Here is a 14,458-nt window from a genome sequence, read left to right as displayed (position 1 = left end):
GGCCACAAAGCAGAACCTTAGCTTAAATAAAACATCACAGTGTTCAGTGTTCAGGGCAGAATTTGCAAAGAGAATGGCTCCAAGATATTATAACTATGTTACTAAATACCGACATTCTTCACATATTCTATTAAAGATTTACCTAATTAGAAAACACTACTTTCAAGTTCTTCCTTGTGCAGAAAATACTCTCGCTGTCTAATGAACTATAAAGCATATTTGATTTCATACCTGCCAGGCACCTAGCACCAAGATGAACTACAAAAGGAAAGAAGCAGAAGCGTACACACTGCCTGTCCCAAAAAGCTCTGTGGCAGGGTGTGGCCAGTGGCAGGTTTGAGGGAGTATGTGACTTGGCAAGCTTTACAGAACAACTCTTGTTTTAACTTGTTCAGTAACTGAACACTCCATCAACAGGATGCAAACTCAAAAATGTACCATTTCACTCCTGTACTTCAGACAAGAGACCAGAAGGTTATAATGTATTTTGAGCTTTATTGAAGACATATTACAGGAGACAAGTAAACACATGCTTTATAAAATATACATTCTTATGCATGAGAAAATATAGATACCAGGAAAGAGCCACACTAACAGCAACTTGGTTTATACTTCTCTTTAGGTTTGTCTAACACCAGGGCTGCTCAGATAGATATCCTCTAGCTGGGGAAGGGGACAAGAGAAGAGAAGGGAGTAGACAGTAAAACAAGTCTACGGACCAAGAAGACACAGTAAGTAGTCAAGAAATATTTCAAGAGCATTCGACCACTTAATCCATTTCTTTAAAATAGTTACTATTTTTGCAAGATCACTGTAAGATTAAGATCACTAAACAAATCAAGCTGTTTTTCACCTTTGGCCTACCCCTTGGATATTATTAGAACTGCAAAGAAACACATAATCTTGAAGGAGTGGGTCCATTCCTAACCCTTAAAACACACCCTCCCAAGGACTGGCGACAGACTTCAGGGCTATAGTTCTTGCCTAGCATATGCAGGGCTCTGGGTTTGATCCCTAGTGTCACACACCACACACACACACACACACACACACACACACACACACACACACACAGACATCATCAACATGATGATTCTGGGGTTTTCAGATGTTAAGTATACTACATGTCTTAACTCAGAACTTTTGTTTGTACTTTTGTCAATGAACCAGGAAGCTGTCCAAAAGAAAAAGACATCCAAGGCTAACTAATGATTTAGACTGCACTCCAAACAAACCAAATTGAACTGGCAAAGAGATCATATAACAGAAAAAACTATTTGCAGGTTGCCAAAAAAAAAAGAGATTTAGCTCAAAAACAATCGTTTTCATAATTACTTCTATGATCCACACCAAGAAATGGACCATGTTACATAAAATAAAAACAAATTTGGGGCCATGGGTGTAGCTCAGTGATAAGAGTACATATTTGGCATGAGACTCTGGCTTCAATTCCCAGCACCAGGAATAAAAATAAAAACCTCTCAAAAGCGAACTTACCTCCAGTGCTCCCTTAGCCCACTAGCATTTCTATGTATATTAAAATTATGAAATAAGGCCATTAACATACATGGATAAAACACTGAATATAAAACTGAACATCGTAATTCTACTTCAGCAGGTCCCTACAGTCTCTTTTGTCAGCCTCAGTCCAAGTTCTGAAATGCTCTAAAATGAACACACAAGATATTAGAAGACAAAGTTTTAAGACTATTGGATTGGGCTGAGGATTTAGCTCAGCGGCATAAGTGTCTGCTTTGCAAGAGCATAGTTGTGAGTTCAATCTCCAGTATCAAAAAAGAAAAGACTACCAGATTACAATTGGAGATTTCCAGTAATAAAATTGAAAAATATCATAAAAGTCATCTTGCCCATAATCCACCTCAAGAAGAAACCTCTTCAACGCTGTTAACAGATTATTTATCTTCTGCATGTACTTCCCCCTGAAACGCTGAGTATTCAACTGTCAGATACTTGTATCTGTTAGTTTAGATAGAATTACTAGAAGTACATATGCCACCAGGTAGATGACTCTTGTCCTTTCATATAGTCACTTTTCATATGACCCTTTCACATAATCCTTTTTTACAGGAAAATGGCTGAGTCTAAACTGCTTGACAGCCTAGTGTTCTTCTTATAACCATTTGATGGGCAATGTGTAGCCAACTGTTTTTAAACATGAGTATTACAAAAAAATACACATTTAAGTCACTCCGACATGGCACTTTAGGGGCAGCTGTGCCCTGGCTGGATTTCTGATGCTTCCTATTCTGCAGAATAGCTTGCATTTGAGGGAATGAGCAGATGCTGAATGACAGAGAGCTAACAGCTTAGGTGCAGATTCAGAATGCCAGTAAAGCTTGGCATCCAGACAAAGTGCTACTTCTTGCAGGCAGGCTTGAAGAATCAGCCTATGAGGGGCACAAAGAGCATCTACGCATGCAGGAAGCAGTAACTGGGCAGGAAGATAGTATTTCAGCCTTTCAAGTCTGCCCTGCTTTGCAATGTCCCTGATTAACTTAACATTAGGTGCGCATTGTACTCCTGGGAAGAAACACTGATGAGTGACTGATCCTATTTATTTTAAAGGACAAAGCAAGAGATCAGTGATCTGCTTAGTGAAAGACATATGCAATAAAGATGTTTTAGGAATTCCTTGTCTTGGCATTACAATTTATGACATTAAGGTCAGAGGTAGGTGCTTCACATTTAAACACAATCTAACTAATTATTTAGGCAAGCTGGGAGTATCTGTGGAGAACGTTTTAACCAAAAGAGCTGACGTATTAGAGAAAACCCTGAAATTTCAGGAGTCCAGTCTGATACCACAGTACAGAAAGATCACTGTTGACACTGGGTGGTGGGGTTTGTGATTGAGCAGTTTCTTCAGCACTATCTCAAGGCCTCTCTTTTGCTTCACACCTGACAGCTGTGCTCATGGGCAGTCTGGTCACCCAGCAAGATTATGGCTCCACACTGCCCATTCAGAAAACTCTATCTTTTCAGGAGTGTGCTGTAACCTGAATATACCAGAAAGCTAAGTATGGCACACATACACACACGTCACAAATTAGTTGTGTACACTCCTCAGCTAATCCTGCAGCTAATCCTCCGGCAAACTGTAATACTGGTACTCGGACTTGCTGCTCTAGAAAGCAATGGGTGAGCTTTCACCTGAGACAAGATTCATTACATTTATGGATACTGTTTTAGAAGTAAGAGTATTAGCCAAGTGTGGTGGCGCAGGCCCTATATCACACCACTTGTGGAGGCAAAGAAGACTATAAACAAGCCTAGCCTAGGTTTAGCCACAATCTGTTTCAAAATACAAACATTTTAAAAGGGCTAGAGATGTAACTCAGAGAAGGCCCTGAGTTTTACCCCTGACTACACACACACACTCACCAATCCTGCATAGTATTTGTTTCCTCTTCTGAGTATTTCTTAGACCACTATTCCTGCTACAGAGAAAAATAAATCTGGCTCAATTTGGAGCAAGCAGCAGCACTCTTATTTTATGCTAACAAATATTTCATGAAAGCAGCTTTCTATTAAAGTAGCATAATCCTCTCTGGTTCCTGTAGGGAACTGTGGAATCATAGGATATTATACCTAGAAGGGACTTTAGAGAATCTATAGTAAAGGACCTCATTTCCTAGCGAAAAATGGGCCCACAAAAGTAAAAAGATATGCCCTAGTCTACACAGCTTGTAAGGAACAAAGCCAGGAAACGAAAAGTTAAGTCCAGTATAAACTATTGTCATAACTTAGTAAAGAGGGGCAATGCAGGTTGAAGGGACTGATGTAATCGCAGCACTCTGGGAGACAGAGGCAAGAGGATCATAAAGTTTGAGCCCAGTCTGGGCAACCTAGTGAGACCCTGACCCAAAATAAAAACCAAAAACAGACCGGTTTTATAGCTCAGTGTAAAGGTTCTTGGTTCAATTCCCAGTACCACCAAAAAAAGAAAGAAAAAACTGATTGTAAATGAACAAAGAGAAAAATGGTAAGTCCTGCTGTCCAGAGAAAGAGTATGAAATTCAGTTAAACTTTCTGACAAAATGCTGAGAAATTATGTGAGTTTAAAACCCTGGAAATGCACAGGGACTTAGAAGTTTTTGTTTAAGAGAATGAAGTTCCTAGTAAGAGGCTAAGATTTAGAAGACCTGAACAGCCTGTATATGGAAATCTGAAAGGACAAAGAATGAACTTTAGTCTATCACATTTCATTAAAGTGTTAAGTTCTTTGTTTATATAAAGTTCTTTGATCAGAAATTCAAGAAAACTTTGTGGCTTAAACAATCACATGTACAAAACAAAAACCATTCCAAAGCTTTACAGTACAAAAATTTACGTATATTCCAGTCTCAAGAGCACTCTTTCCTTCTAAGATATACAGTACATTACTAAAGAGAGATTAAAATCAAATAACAGAAAAGAAATCTTTGGTATCCTTGTCAATAAACTAATTTGCTGAAAACTGTTGTTCTAAATTGTTCCAAAACAATACTAGTTCATACAGCTATGACAAACTGTCAGGCTTTATGTCACAAAGGGAATCTTGCCTGGTACTTGTATACAAGTGACAAACGATTAGGTAAATGAATCTCTATGCTTGAAAGAAGCAGTTAAGTATACCAAGATTGTGTTTGTGTGTATGCAATTACTATGTACCCTGCCTCTACACATATACTTCTTAACAGTAAGTTTTCAGAACTCTAAGCGGTTTTTCTTTAAACAAAGTTTTTATATCTCACTTGACTAAGTTATATAAACTTTTTTTGAAGAAGCTACTGACAATAACTAGACATTATATATAATTTTGGCATATCAAAAATATTTACATTGCCACCAACACACACAGTTGAAGAATAGAAAAATTATTTATAAATGCACATATATTTACAATGAGATCCCTAGGCAATAGGGACAAATAATAATAATAATAATTCACAAGAATACAAAAACCTTTGACCTGATACCAGCTAGTCAAACCTGGGATCTTGCCAAGGACCTTGAATATCAAAGCCCTGGTCTCTACCTGTGTAAACCCACTGAAGGACCCCAGGTACACTTCTCAGAGGGCTCCAAAGTTATTTTTGTTCCTTGGAAAGCAAAGTTAGAACATCAAAGCAGTGAGCTTTTGCAGGATCAATCCATGAATTAGGACAGTCCAGCAGATTAAGCAGCAATGAGACACTTCCTGATAGGCAATACACATCTGGGCACATTCCTGTGGAACCATCAGGAAACACATCTGCTCCACGTCTTCCTCTTCCACTTGTACATAAGTACTCTGCCAGTGCCACTTATCTTCAACTTCATACACTCATGTCCGCCAGCTGCTACCCTTTCCCTGTCAAGTATAAGCCCAAACAAATAGCAGGCCTACCCTGGTGTGGTCAGATGTAATCATAAACTAAGAGTAAAGCACATGCTGACTTTGGGGTTTCTTCTGAATTATGAGGTAGTAAATACAAGATTAACTTGAGTCTCTGCCCAAATTTCATTCTGGTGTGGATTTTATGTGTTCTCACTACCATTTTGAATGCTCTGAGTCCTACTAAAGTCAAAAGCATGGTCGTGCAACCTGTGGCAGGGCATGGGGGAAGAACAGTCTGGTTCTGTCTCTCCCAAGTCCTCATTCCGATGAAGCTGTGGTGACTCGAGGACTGGCTGCTGGGAAAAGGAAGGACAAGATAGGCCTGGTTCTCTGTTTATGCTCCACAGAGGATGTTGCAATGTTTCTGAAAATAAAAAGGCAAAAATTATCAGTGGTAACTAGAAGTTAAAAATTAATTTTCTGAAACTTAATGTGGGGCTGGGGATTTAGCTCAGTGGCAGAAGTACCTGCCTGGCAAGCATGAGGTCATGAGTTCAATCTGTGCCAAAACAAACAGACAACAAACAAACAAACAACTTAATGTGTTTTTAACCCAATTCTTAAAGCAATAAAGATGTTCAACATTCATCAGTAAGGAAAGAGATCAAACATGTCTTTGCCAAATGAAAAAAACAACTCAACTGTGGTCCACTGAGTCTTTTTACTGATCAAATGTAATCAATTTAGGGCAAGAGGAGGAGAAGGAGAAACAAAGATACACCATGTACAGAAACCTTTTAAGAATATAAACATTATATGCTGTAACATGAGCTAAAATTAATAAAATCAACAATAAAAATTGGGATAGGAAAATTGGAGAGACTAAGAAGGGAAGGAAGGGAAAGGGAATTAAAAAAAGAGAAGTTGTGGTATGTACACATAAGATGACTGTACACTGTATATACTAGAAAAATGTACTAATAAAATAATTTCTAAAACTATGCTATGAATCATGTTCTTTCACTTGTTATTTTCATGATTCTGCTGTTTCAAAAATTTAAAAATAAAACTTTAAATCCATAGGAAAATACTAAAGACACTTAATGGTATCCATATTGTAATAAAGTTTCAAGACACATAGATAATAATGATTGATTAAGTATAGCTACTTATATTCTTAAATATGCTCTTAAATTGTTTTAAAAATAAACAACCATTCTCTTTCAACTTTCTAGTAAATAAGACCAAACAAGCCTGAAATGATGTTGCATGCCTATAAAGCCAGCACTCTGGGAGGCGGAGGCAGGAGGAATTTAAGTTCAAACTCAGACTGGGCAACTTAGCGACTGAGCAAGACCCCATCTCAAAATCAAAAATAAAAAGGAGTTGAAATGTATGTCAATGTAAAGTCCTTGAGTTCAATCAAGTTATATAAACAAACAAAAAGAACCAAACAAATGATAACCAACAAACAGTAATTAAAAACAGCTACATGAAATCAGATTACTTGTACTTAGGTTTTAAAAATATGCATTTCTCATTCTTATTTACAGCACTAATGGGTTCTTTTCCCTAAGACTGCTTATTAAAAAATGTATTAATTTCATGGGGGTACATTCTGTAAAAAGCTAGCCTAACATTCTGAAAATAAACACCAACAAATAAAAATAAATTCCATGTGAAAAGTAAGCTCTAGTAGGATTACTCAGGCTTTAATGTACATATGAATAACGTGCAGATCTTGTTAAAATGTGGATTTAGATTCACTAGATCTATGGAGGAAACATGATTGCATTTCTAACAAACTCTAGGATTAATGATGACACTGATAAGACTCTAGGCCACACTTCATATAGAAAGAATCTAAAGTACCTGAGGTAAAAAATGGACAAACGGACCGAAACATTCACATTTCCTAATTTCATTACTTACAGGCTAGATTCAAAATGTGAAACCTCTCAAGGGTAAAGAAAAGATGTACCAGGGTTGGCATACAGTTTAAGGAGACTGTGTGCTTAGCAGTCATATATGAGACCCTTTTTTCAATCTCTAGCCCTGAATTAAAACAAGAGGTGCTGCACTTTTAGTTCTTAAACTCTTTTTGTGTAACTCTTCCAGGACTTGGCAAAATAGACTTGGTGCTGGGACACTGCTTTCATGGATACTCAATGTAAAGATAAGAAATTAACTTCAAAACTAGTACTTTTCTTTGATTTGTATGCTCCTAAGAAATGCTTATAGAGCTGGTCTCAAGAATAAAAGAGCACATCTTATATCTCATGCTACATTTTATTATTTCTGTCAGAACCATACCTGAAAGCACCACTGTACACTTTATCTTCCTGTACACCTGTAATTCTTGCCCCTGCCCCATGTGCAGTGTTCTTCCACTTCAGGCTGACAGGAGGTGACAACTGATGAAAACCCCAATGGCTAGGAAGACACGCTCAACAGCATCCTTCCGAGTTTAGGAAGGACTCTTATTTCACTCTACTGTTATCAAAGGCATCACCTATACTTGTGCAATGCTATCTTCCTGGGCCAGGTAGGAAAGAAAACACAATCCCAAAACTGCCTTCCCAATTATAGCCCTAACCAGCGCAGCACAAAGAAATATCTGCCAGGTGATGCTAAGATTCAGTATTTGCCAAATAGAAAGCAACCAAAGCAAACATACATACAGACATTCATTCACTTATTTATTTATTTTGGTAACAGGGATCAAACTTGCGACCTCACACTTGCCAGGCAGGTGCTTATGCCACTGAGCTAAATCCCCGGCCCCAAAAATCAAATGTTTAAATTCTTTTCAATAAAAATGTTCCTCGAATCATGCCCAAGTTATATTCTCAGGATTCTGAACCTTTGTCATTTAAATAAAGATAGAGAAAATATCAACACCATCTATGAAACTTTTTAAATTCTCTGTGTTGCCTCTGAACTGTCAGTAGAGTGATCTTATTATCTCATAGAACTTATTTTTTTCGTGCTGATGAAGACTATAACTCCAACAGATAAAATAGTCTCTGGATCTAGTTTATACTAGTTAATAGCAGGCAATTATTTCAGTATATCCGTTTGCTTGTTTCTTGTCAAATGAGAATGTTACCTATATCATAAAAGGCAAGATGAAGTAGGTGAGGTGAAAGCAAAATAAAGCAAAACAAAACTGAAGCACTCCTTACCACTGCTTATCTGTGTGGAGGGAAGTTTCTTTTCACTTATCCTCTCATGATTGGTGGGTAAGGCAGACAGTTCTCTGTTGGCCAATGATACTAAGTTCTCCAGGGCAGCAGCATCTTGGGGAGGACATGACAAAAATGTCTCTTTCGGCATCTGGACCATGAGGCTGGACAGTGTCTGATCTAGAACATCCTCCTCAGTGACATAGGTGTATGGACAGTATTCTCGAGTCCTTGAGTAAATGTTGGCATTGTCATAGCAATCTGAGCAGATCACCCGGGTACCAGTGCCACCTAATGACAACAGGGAAAAGAATACAAAAACATTTTTTCTGTTAAGGAAATAGTTTTTCAATCATGTTATCACTGTCATTGCTAGCTATCTATGTATTTTATAAACTGTGTGAAGTTTCAATGTTTTTTGTGAATTAACTCATTTAATCCTCACAATTTTCCTTTGGGGCAGGTACTATGATAGGAATAATAAATACAGTGATCTCTACAAATACAGTAAGTATAGCATTCAGAAGCTGAGTAATTTGACTGAAGCAATATTATCAGAATGAGGAGCTAAAATTTAAACCCAGGCTAAAGTGTAAGATCCTGATTCCTGGTACCAAAAAAAAAAAAAAGTCAGGCATGGTGGTGTGCACTTGTAATGCCAGCACTCAGGAGGCTGAGGCAGGAACACTGCAAGTTTAAGACCAGCCTGAGCTACAAAGGCCAGTGTGAACTGTACACTGGACCCTGTCTCAAAAGAAAGAAAGGAGAGAAAGAAAGAAAGGAGAGAAAGAAAGAAAGGAGAGAAAGAAAGAAAGAAAGAAAGAAAGAAAGAAAGAAAGAAAGAAAGAAAGAAAGAAAGAAAGAAAGAAAGAAAGAAAAAAAGCCAGGCAGGCTTCAGAGCCCATACTCTTGAATCCTATGTTAAACCATCTCTGTCCAGCCTAATTAAAACCAAGAGATCCAAAACAGGGCTGGTACTGTGCTACAAAACATATGCTTAGCCTCCTAAGCAGACTAAAGTAGGAAACAAGCTTTGATGATTTCACTTCATAAGACTTGTTACTTTCATGTGTCAAAAGGTTAAGCAACACTTACTGCTGAAAGAATCCCCAGTCAAGAGTCCTGTCTGACAAGTTTGTAGATAACAGAATTTAATAATAAGCTCCCTGGACTGTCATGTACTTTGAAAACTAGATGAAGGAAAAAATGTAAGCAATAAAGAGCAAGTCATTTATTCATCATCGATCAATAGAATGCTAGAACTGGACAGAATGAGAAATCATGTCATTCAATCCTGAAAGCAAAGTTATTTCCTACAGATTTCAAAGAATAAAAGCTTTTAAATATTCTTCAGAAAGTCAGAAATATCCCTTTTTTATATATAAAGGCGATATGGCTCTGGATTTGGTTCATTGGTACAGCATTTGCCTAGAAATACACCCTTTTCTATGACAAGCCACAATAAAATCCAATTTATCGATTAGAGGAGTTCTATGTTAATTCAGCCTAAGAAATCTTTGAAGAAATGCAAAAAAATCTTGTATCAACATGTTACTTGAAGTATCACAAAAGTTTGTTGAGAAAGGATCTGTGGTAATCTCAGGGACCTACTGAGTAAAGCAGTTTCTCTATTCAAGAATGAGTCAACTGAAGTGCAGATCTTGTACCCTGTTTACAGTTACAGTCTAAGAAGGGAAAGTATCAGGAATCAAACCTAGTGTTACTATCCCTTAGTTCACCTCCCTATGTTCCATTTCTCCTAAGAAGTGAGGGCGTGAAGGAGTGCTGAGAAGTCGGGTTCTTCTTTTGGAAACTGGGTCTCGGTATGTTGCTCAGGTTCATCTTGGAATTCCTAAGCACAAGCAATCCTCCTGCCTCAGACTCTATGGGACTACAGACAAGCTCTGCATGCTTAGCTCAGATTCATTTAACTAGAAACATTTTATATCTTTCAGATGTTCTTCATTTTATGCTGAGAAGCACTGTAGCCCTTCCATACTAATACAGGTTTAGCAAATTCTGCTGTGTACTTCAAACCCTTCTTTAAGGACAATGTGTTTTTCCCTTCTGTAAGAGGGCTTCTTCACTTGTTAAGATTTTAATTTTGCATGTGGTCAAATATTTACATTGAATATTTTACTGTTAAAGTATTACTTAAGGTTAATGTGGAAACTACATGCGGAAACATAAACCCAAGAGGCCTGGGTGAAGTTGTAAACATGAACAAAGAGCCCTTACCATCAGTGCCTCTGTGCATGAACCCACTGACAGGAGGCATAAGCTGTTGATGACTGCCCGCCTCAGAGTTGCTGTAGCCTTCCTGTGGCTCAGACAGCGTTCCTTGAGAAGACAAATAGCTGGGAATGTCTGCAGGCAGATTGAGCTCCTCTGTAACAAGAGACAACTGTAACTCTCAAGGTGAGCAGCTGATGCTAACACTCAGAAGACGATTTTCTAAGCATATTCCACTGTGATACAACTGCCTAGGAAAATGGTATGGACTTAGAACCACAAGGTATTCATACTTTCCCTAAAACTATTTTACACTGGAGTCCTCAGTTTCACATTAGGATTATTACCAAGACTGGGGATGCATAACTCAGTGTAACAGCATTTGCCCTGCATGCACAGGCCCCGGGTTCAATTTCCAGTAGTAAGGAGGGGTGGGGCTTACCAAAAGAAACAAACCCTAAAGTCGAAGTTTACCTAGAGCCACAATCCTGCTGACTGGATCTTCTTCTCCTGCAGATTTCAGTGTGAGGAGGGTAAAAGACTGACTTAAGCCATGAAGGTTCCTGTCACTTGAAGTACTGAGGTTTCAGGCATGACTGACCCATCAGGCAGCTTTCCCATGCTACCAAGTGGGACAGCCATACACAAACCACCAGTGGTTCAAGCTGGAGGCAACATCTAACACATTCAAATCAGAGCCGCCACCAGTGAGACACACACATTTCGGCCCTTGTGAATATGTTAAAGAAAGAAGATGCAATAGGTAACAGTTCATAGAGTGCAGTTTGGGGGCAGTATAAATTCTTAAAATAGTTAAAACTATTTTAAGTAGGTTCTGTTCTTTCAAGGAAGTTAGTATTTTAAAAGAAAAACCTCCTTATGCCTCCTATCAGGTAATGCATCACAGTTCCTCAGTGTCATTTTTCCAATAAATCCTATCCCATATTTTAACTCAAGTATGAGCCACATCTGGGAACTACTCACCTGTGTTTGTGATACTATAGTCTTCATTTTTCCTTCTCATGTGATAAATAACAATGACCCAAATCAAAGAGGTGCCCACAACACAGCAGACCACAACAATGATGACAATGCCAACGGTGGTCCAGCCATCCTCCTCATGCCCACTGCTGCTCTGAGAAGAATCACAGTTGGGGGATGAAATGACATGTAGGTAAATATGGCCACGTTCTGTGCCAAGAGTGTTAGACATAATGCACGTGTATTTCCCTGCGTCTTCCAGCCCAGCATCCACAATGATGAGAAGCTGGTTGGCCGCAGCAAAGAAGTGTCGTTCTGTCACCAGCAGTGGGCCATCATCTTTAGTCCAGTTGAGGCGAGGGGCGGGGCTTCCTCCAGCTATGCACTGTAACACGGCTGTTTCACCTCGAGTTACTGTCTTGTCCTCCAGAGGCCTAATAAATGAGGGTGTCTCTAACAAGAAATAATTTTTAAAAATCAAGTTAGGCAATTTTATTCCCCAAATCCTACTGAATTAAGACTACTGAACCCATGACAAAATGAACACTTTCATATACTCATGGAAGGACTGGAAGGTGTTTCAGAAAACTAAAAGCCTCAAATGAAAACCTAAATCTAAGCCCAGGCACAGTGGTACACGCATGTAATCCCACTATTTGTGAAGCTGAGGCAGCAGGATCACTGGGAGTTGGAGGCCAGTTTGGGCTACACACTGAGTTTAAAACCAGCCTGAACTACATAGTGAGACTCTACTTGAAAAATGCAAAAACCTAACTCTGAGCCTAGAGGTGTAGCTAAATGGTACAGCACTTACCTACCATGTTTGAGGCCCTTGTATTAAGCACTAGTATCACCCCCCAAAATAACCTAAACAGATAAAATAGAGCAAAAAAAAAAAAAGCCCCAAATCTTATCTCAATAACCTCCCTGGGCAAGTTATCTCATGGAGTGCAAAAATTTATATACAAAGATGTTTATTTTAATAATGTAAAGCAAGGGCTGGGGATTTAACTCAGTGGCACAAGTGCCTGTGTGGCAAACGCAATGTTATGAGTTCAATCCCAGTACCAATAACGTAACAGAATAAAGATAACATAACATATAAAAAAAATAAAGGAACATGGGGCATGGTGGTGCACACCTATAATCCTAGCACTCAGGCATGCTGAGGTAGGTGGACTGCTGTGAGTGAGTTCAAGGCAATCCTGGATTACAAAGTAAGCTCAAGGCTGGCCTGAAATGCATAGTGAAACTCTCAAAAAGAGAAGTAAGAAAAGAAAAGAAACAAAGGAAAATATCAAGTTTTAACAGGAAAATGATTAAGTGAATTATAGGAGAGTCACACAGTGTTTTATAAGGATTTTGTTTTAATGACAGGGTAATTCTTGCAATATAGTATTAAACAGGAAAAGAAGCATGTATACTTAATTATATGTACAAAAATGAGTTTAAAGGAATCTAGACTATGCTAAAATCTTTGAGTATCTTACTCTAATTTTCTATACCTTAGAATTTTACATCAATGAATTATTTTTCTGATACACACATACCAACAAAAAAATTTTAAAAATAAAAAAGAACCCCTGACAGAACAACAAAAATGCTAGTCAGAGAAATTTTTAAAGAAAAGACATTTTCCTTGAAAAGGAATATGGATGGAAAGGGCTATAAGGCGGGTACTGGAGGTAAGAGGGTGACGGTAAAAACTATTATGTCATTAAAATATCGTATTGAAATAAATTTATTGAGCTGAAAAGGTATCCATGATACTCCCTTACATGAAACAGCAGGTTACAACAGCATTTATGGCATTGCTGATTTTTTAAAAAAATGCATTAAGAAATCATCTATCACGATATTCACTTAACTGTTTTAATCTGTCTCTAGAAATAATATGCTGAGCACATCATTCTGTTTAAAAGTATTTAACTTGTGTTTTTATACAATGTTTCCAGGCCAAGGATACAGTAGCACAGCGCTTGCATGACAAGCATAAGGTCCCGAGTTTGACTCTCGTACCAAAAAGAAAGTTTCTAAGTGCAGAAAATTAAGAATTGCCTTAGGCCAGTACAGTAACCATTGTTGATCACCTGGTATTTTGTTTTTACATTATCTATTATGTCCATCCTTTTGATTTGACTGACTGTGTTCTGTTATGATACATTTGGTTTTACTCTCTTCAAAAACTAGTAAGAACTGTGGGAGTAATAAAACCCAAAATGTGTAATTGTCATTGTACAAAAGAGAGGAAAAGAAAGTGCTCTAAAGGATATAACTGCATATATATTTAAGTATATAAGATAGATAACCATATTACTGAGTTTTGTTGGATCATCGAACAAAACTGTTTGCAGTCTCACTGTTTGAAAGTCCACATGCTTTAATTTTGTAACTTGAACAACTATTTCTAAGATAACAATATGTAATTAACTAGTGATTCCCTACTGTTTATTCTTTCTGAAATTCTGTATAACTTATACCCTTTTTCTGTTTTTTTTTCTTTTTCTCCTTAATTAAAAAAAAAAAAAGGAATTGCCTTAGGCACATGAGGTGGTGGGTATGTTAACCAGCCTGACTCTAGTAATCATTTAACAATATATATGTGCCTCAACACGTGATATTGTAAAAAAAAAAAAAAAAAAAAAAAATTACAGCTGGGGATTTAGTTCAGTAGCATAAGCGCCTGCCTGACAAGCGCAAGGTCTTGAGTTCAATCCCTGGTGCCACACACACACACAAA

The 14,458-nt window shown here is 37.9% G+C and overlaps 1 protein-coding gene across 2 annotated transcripts in view; it reads right to left on the bottom strand.

Annotated features, from left to right (window-relative positions):
* Positions 1–475: 475 nt before the first annotated feature.
* Lrig2 (leucine rich repeats and immunoglobulin like domains 2) overlaps positions 476–14,458 on the bottom strand; it is a 70,602-nt gene continuing 56,619 nt past the window's right edge. For both annotated transcript variants that reach the window (XM_003479008.5, XM_063255692.1), the window contains 4 exons: positions 11,722–12,171; positions 10,744–10,893; positions 8,506–8,796; positions 476–5,744 (listed from right to left, as the gene is read on the bottom strand). In XM_003479008.5, coding sequence (XP_003479056.1) covers positions 5,521–5,744; positions 8,506–8,796; positions 10,744–10,893; positions 11,722–12,171 — 1,115 coding nt within the window. In that variant the 3' untranslated portion in view covers positions 476–5,520. The remainder of the gene's footprint in view (positions 5,745–8,505; positions 8,797–10,743; positions 10,894–11,721; positions 12,172–14,458) is intronic.

The sequence above is a fragment of the Cavia porcellus genome, unplaced genomic scaffold, assembly GCF_034190915.1.
Source record: "Cavia porcellus strain 051 isolate PalLab524CR breed Dunkin Hartley unplaced genomic scaffold, mCavPor4.1 scaffold_1, whole genome shotgun sequence".
NCBI lineage: Eukaryota > Metazoa > Chordata > Mammalia > Rodentia > Caviidae > Cavia > Cavia porcellus.
Note: the sequence above shows the minus strand (reverse complement) of the source record. Positions and strands in the feature narration are given on the sequence as shown.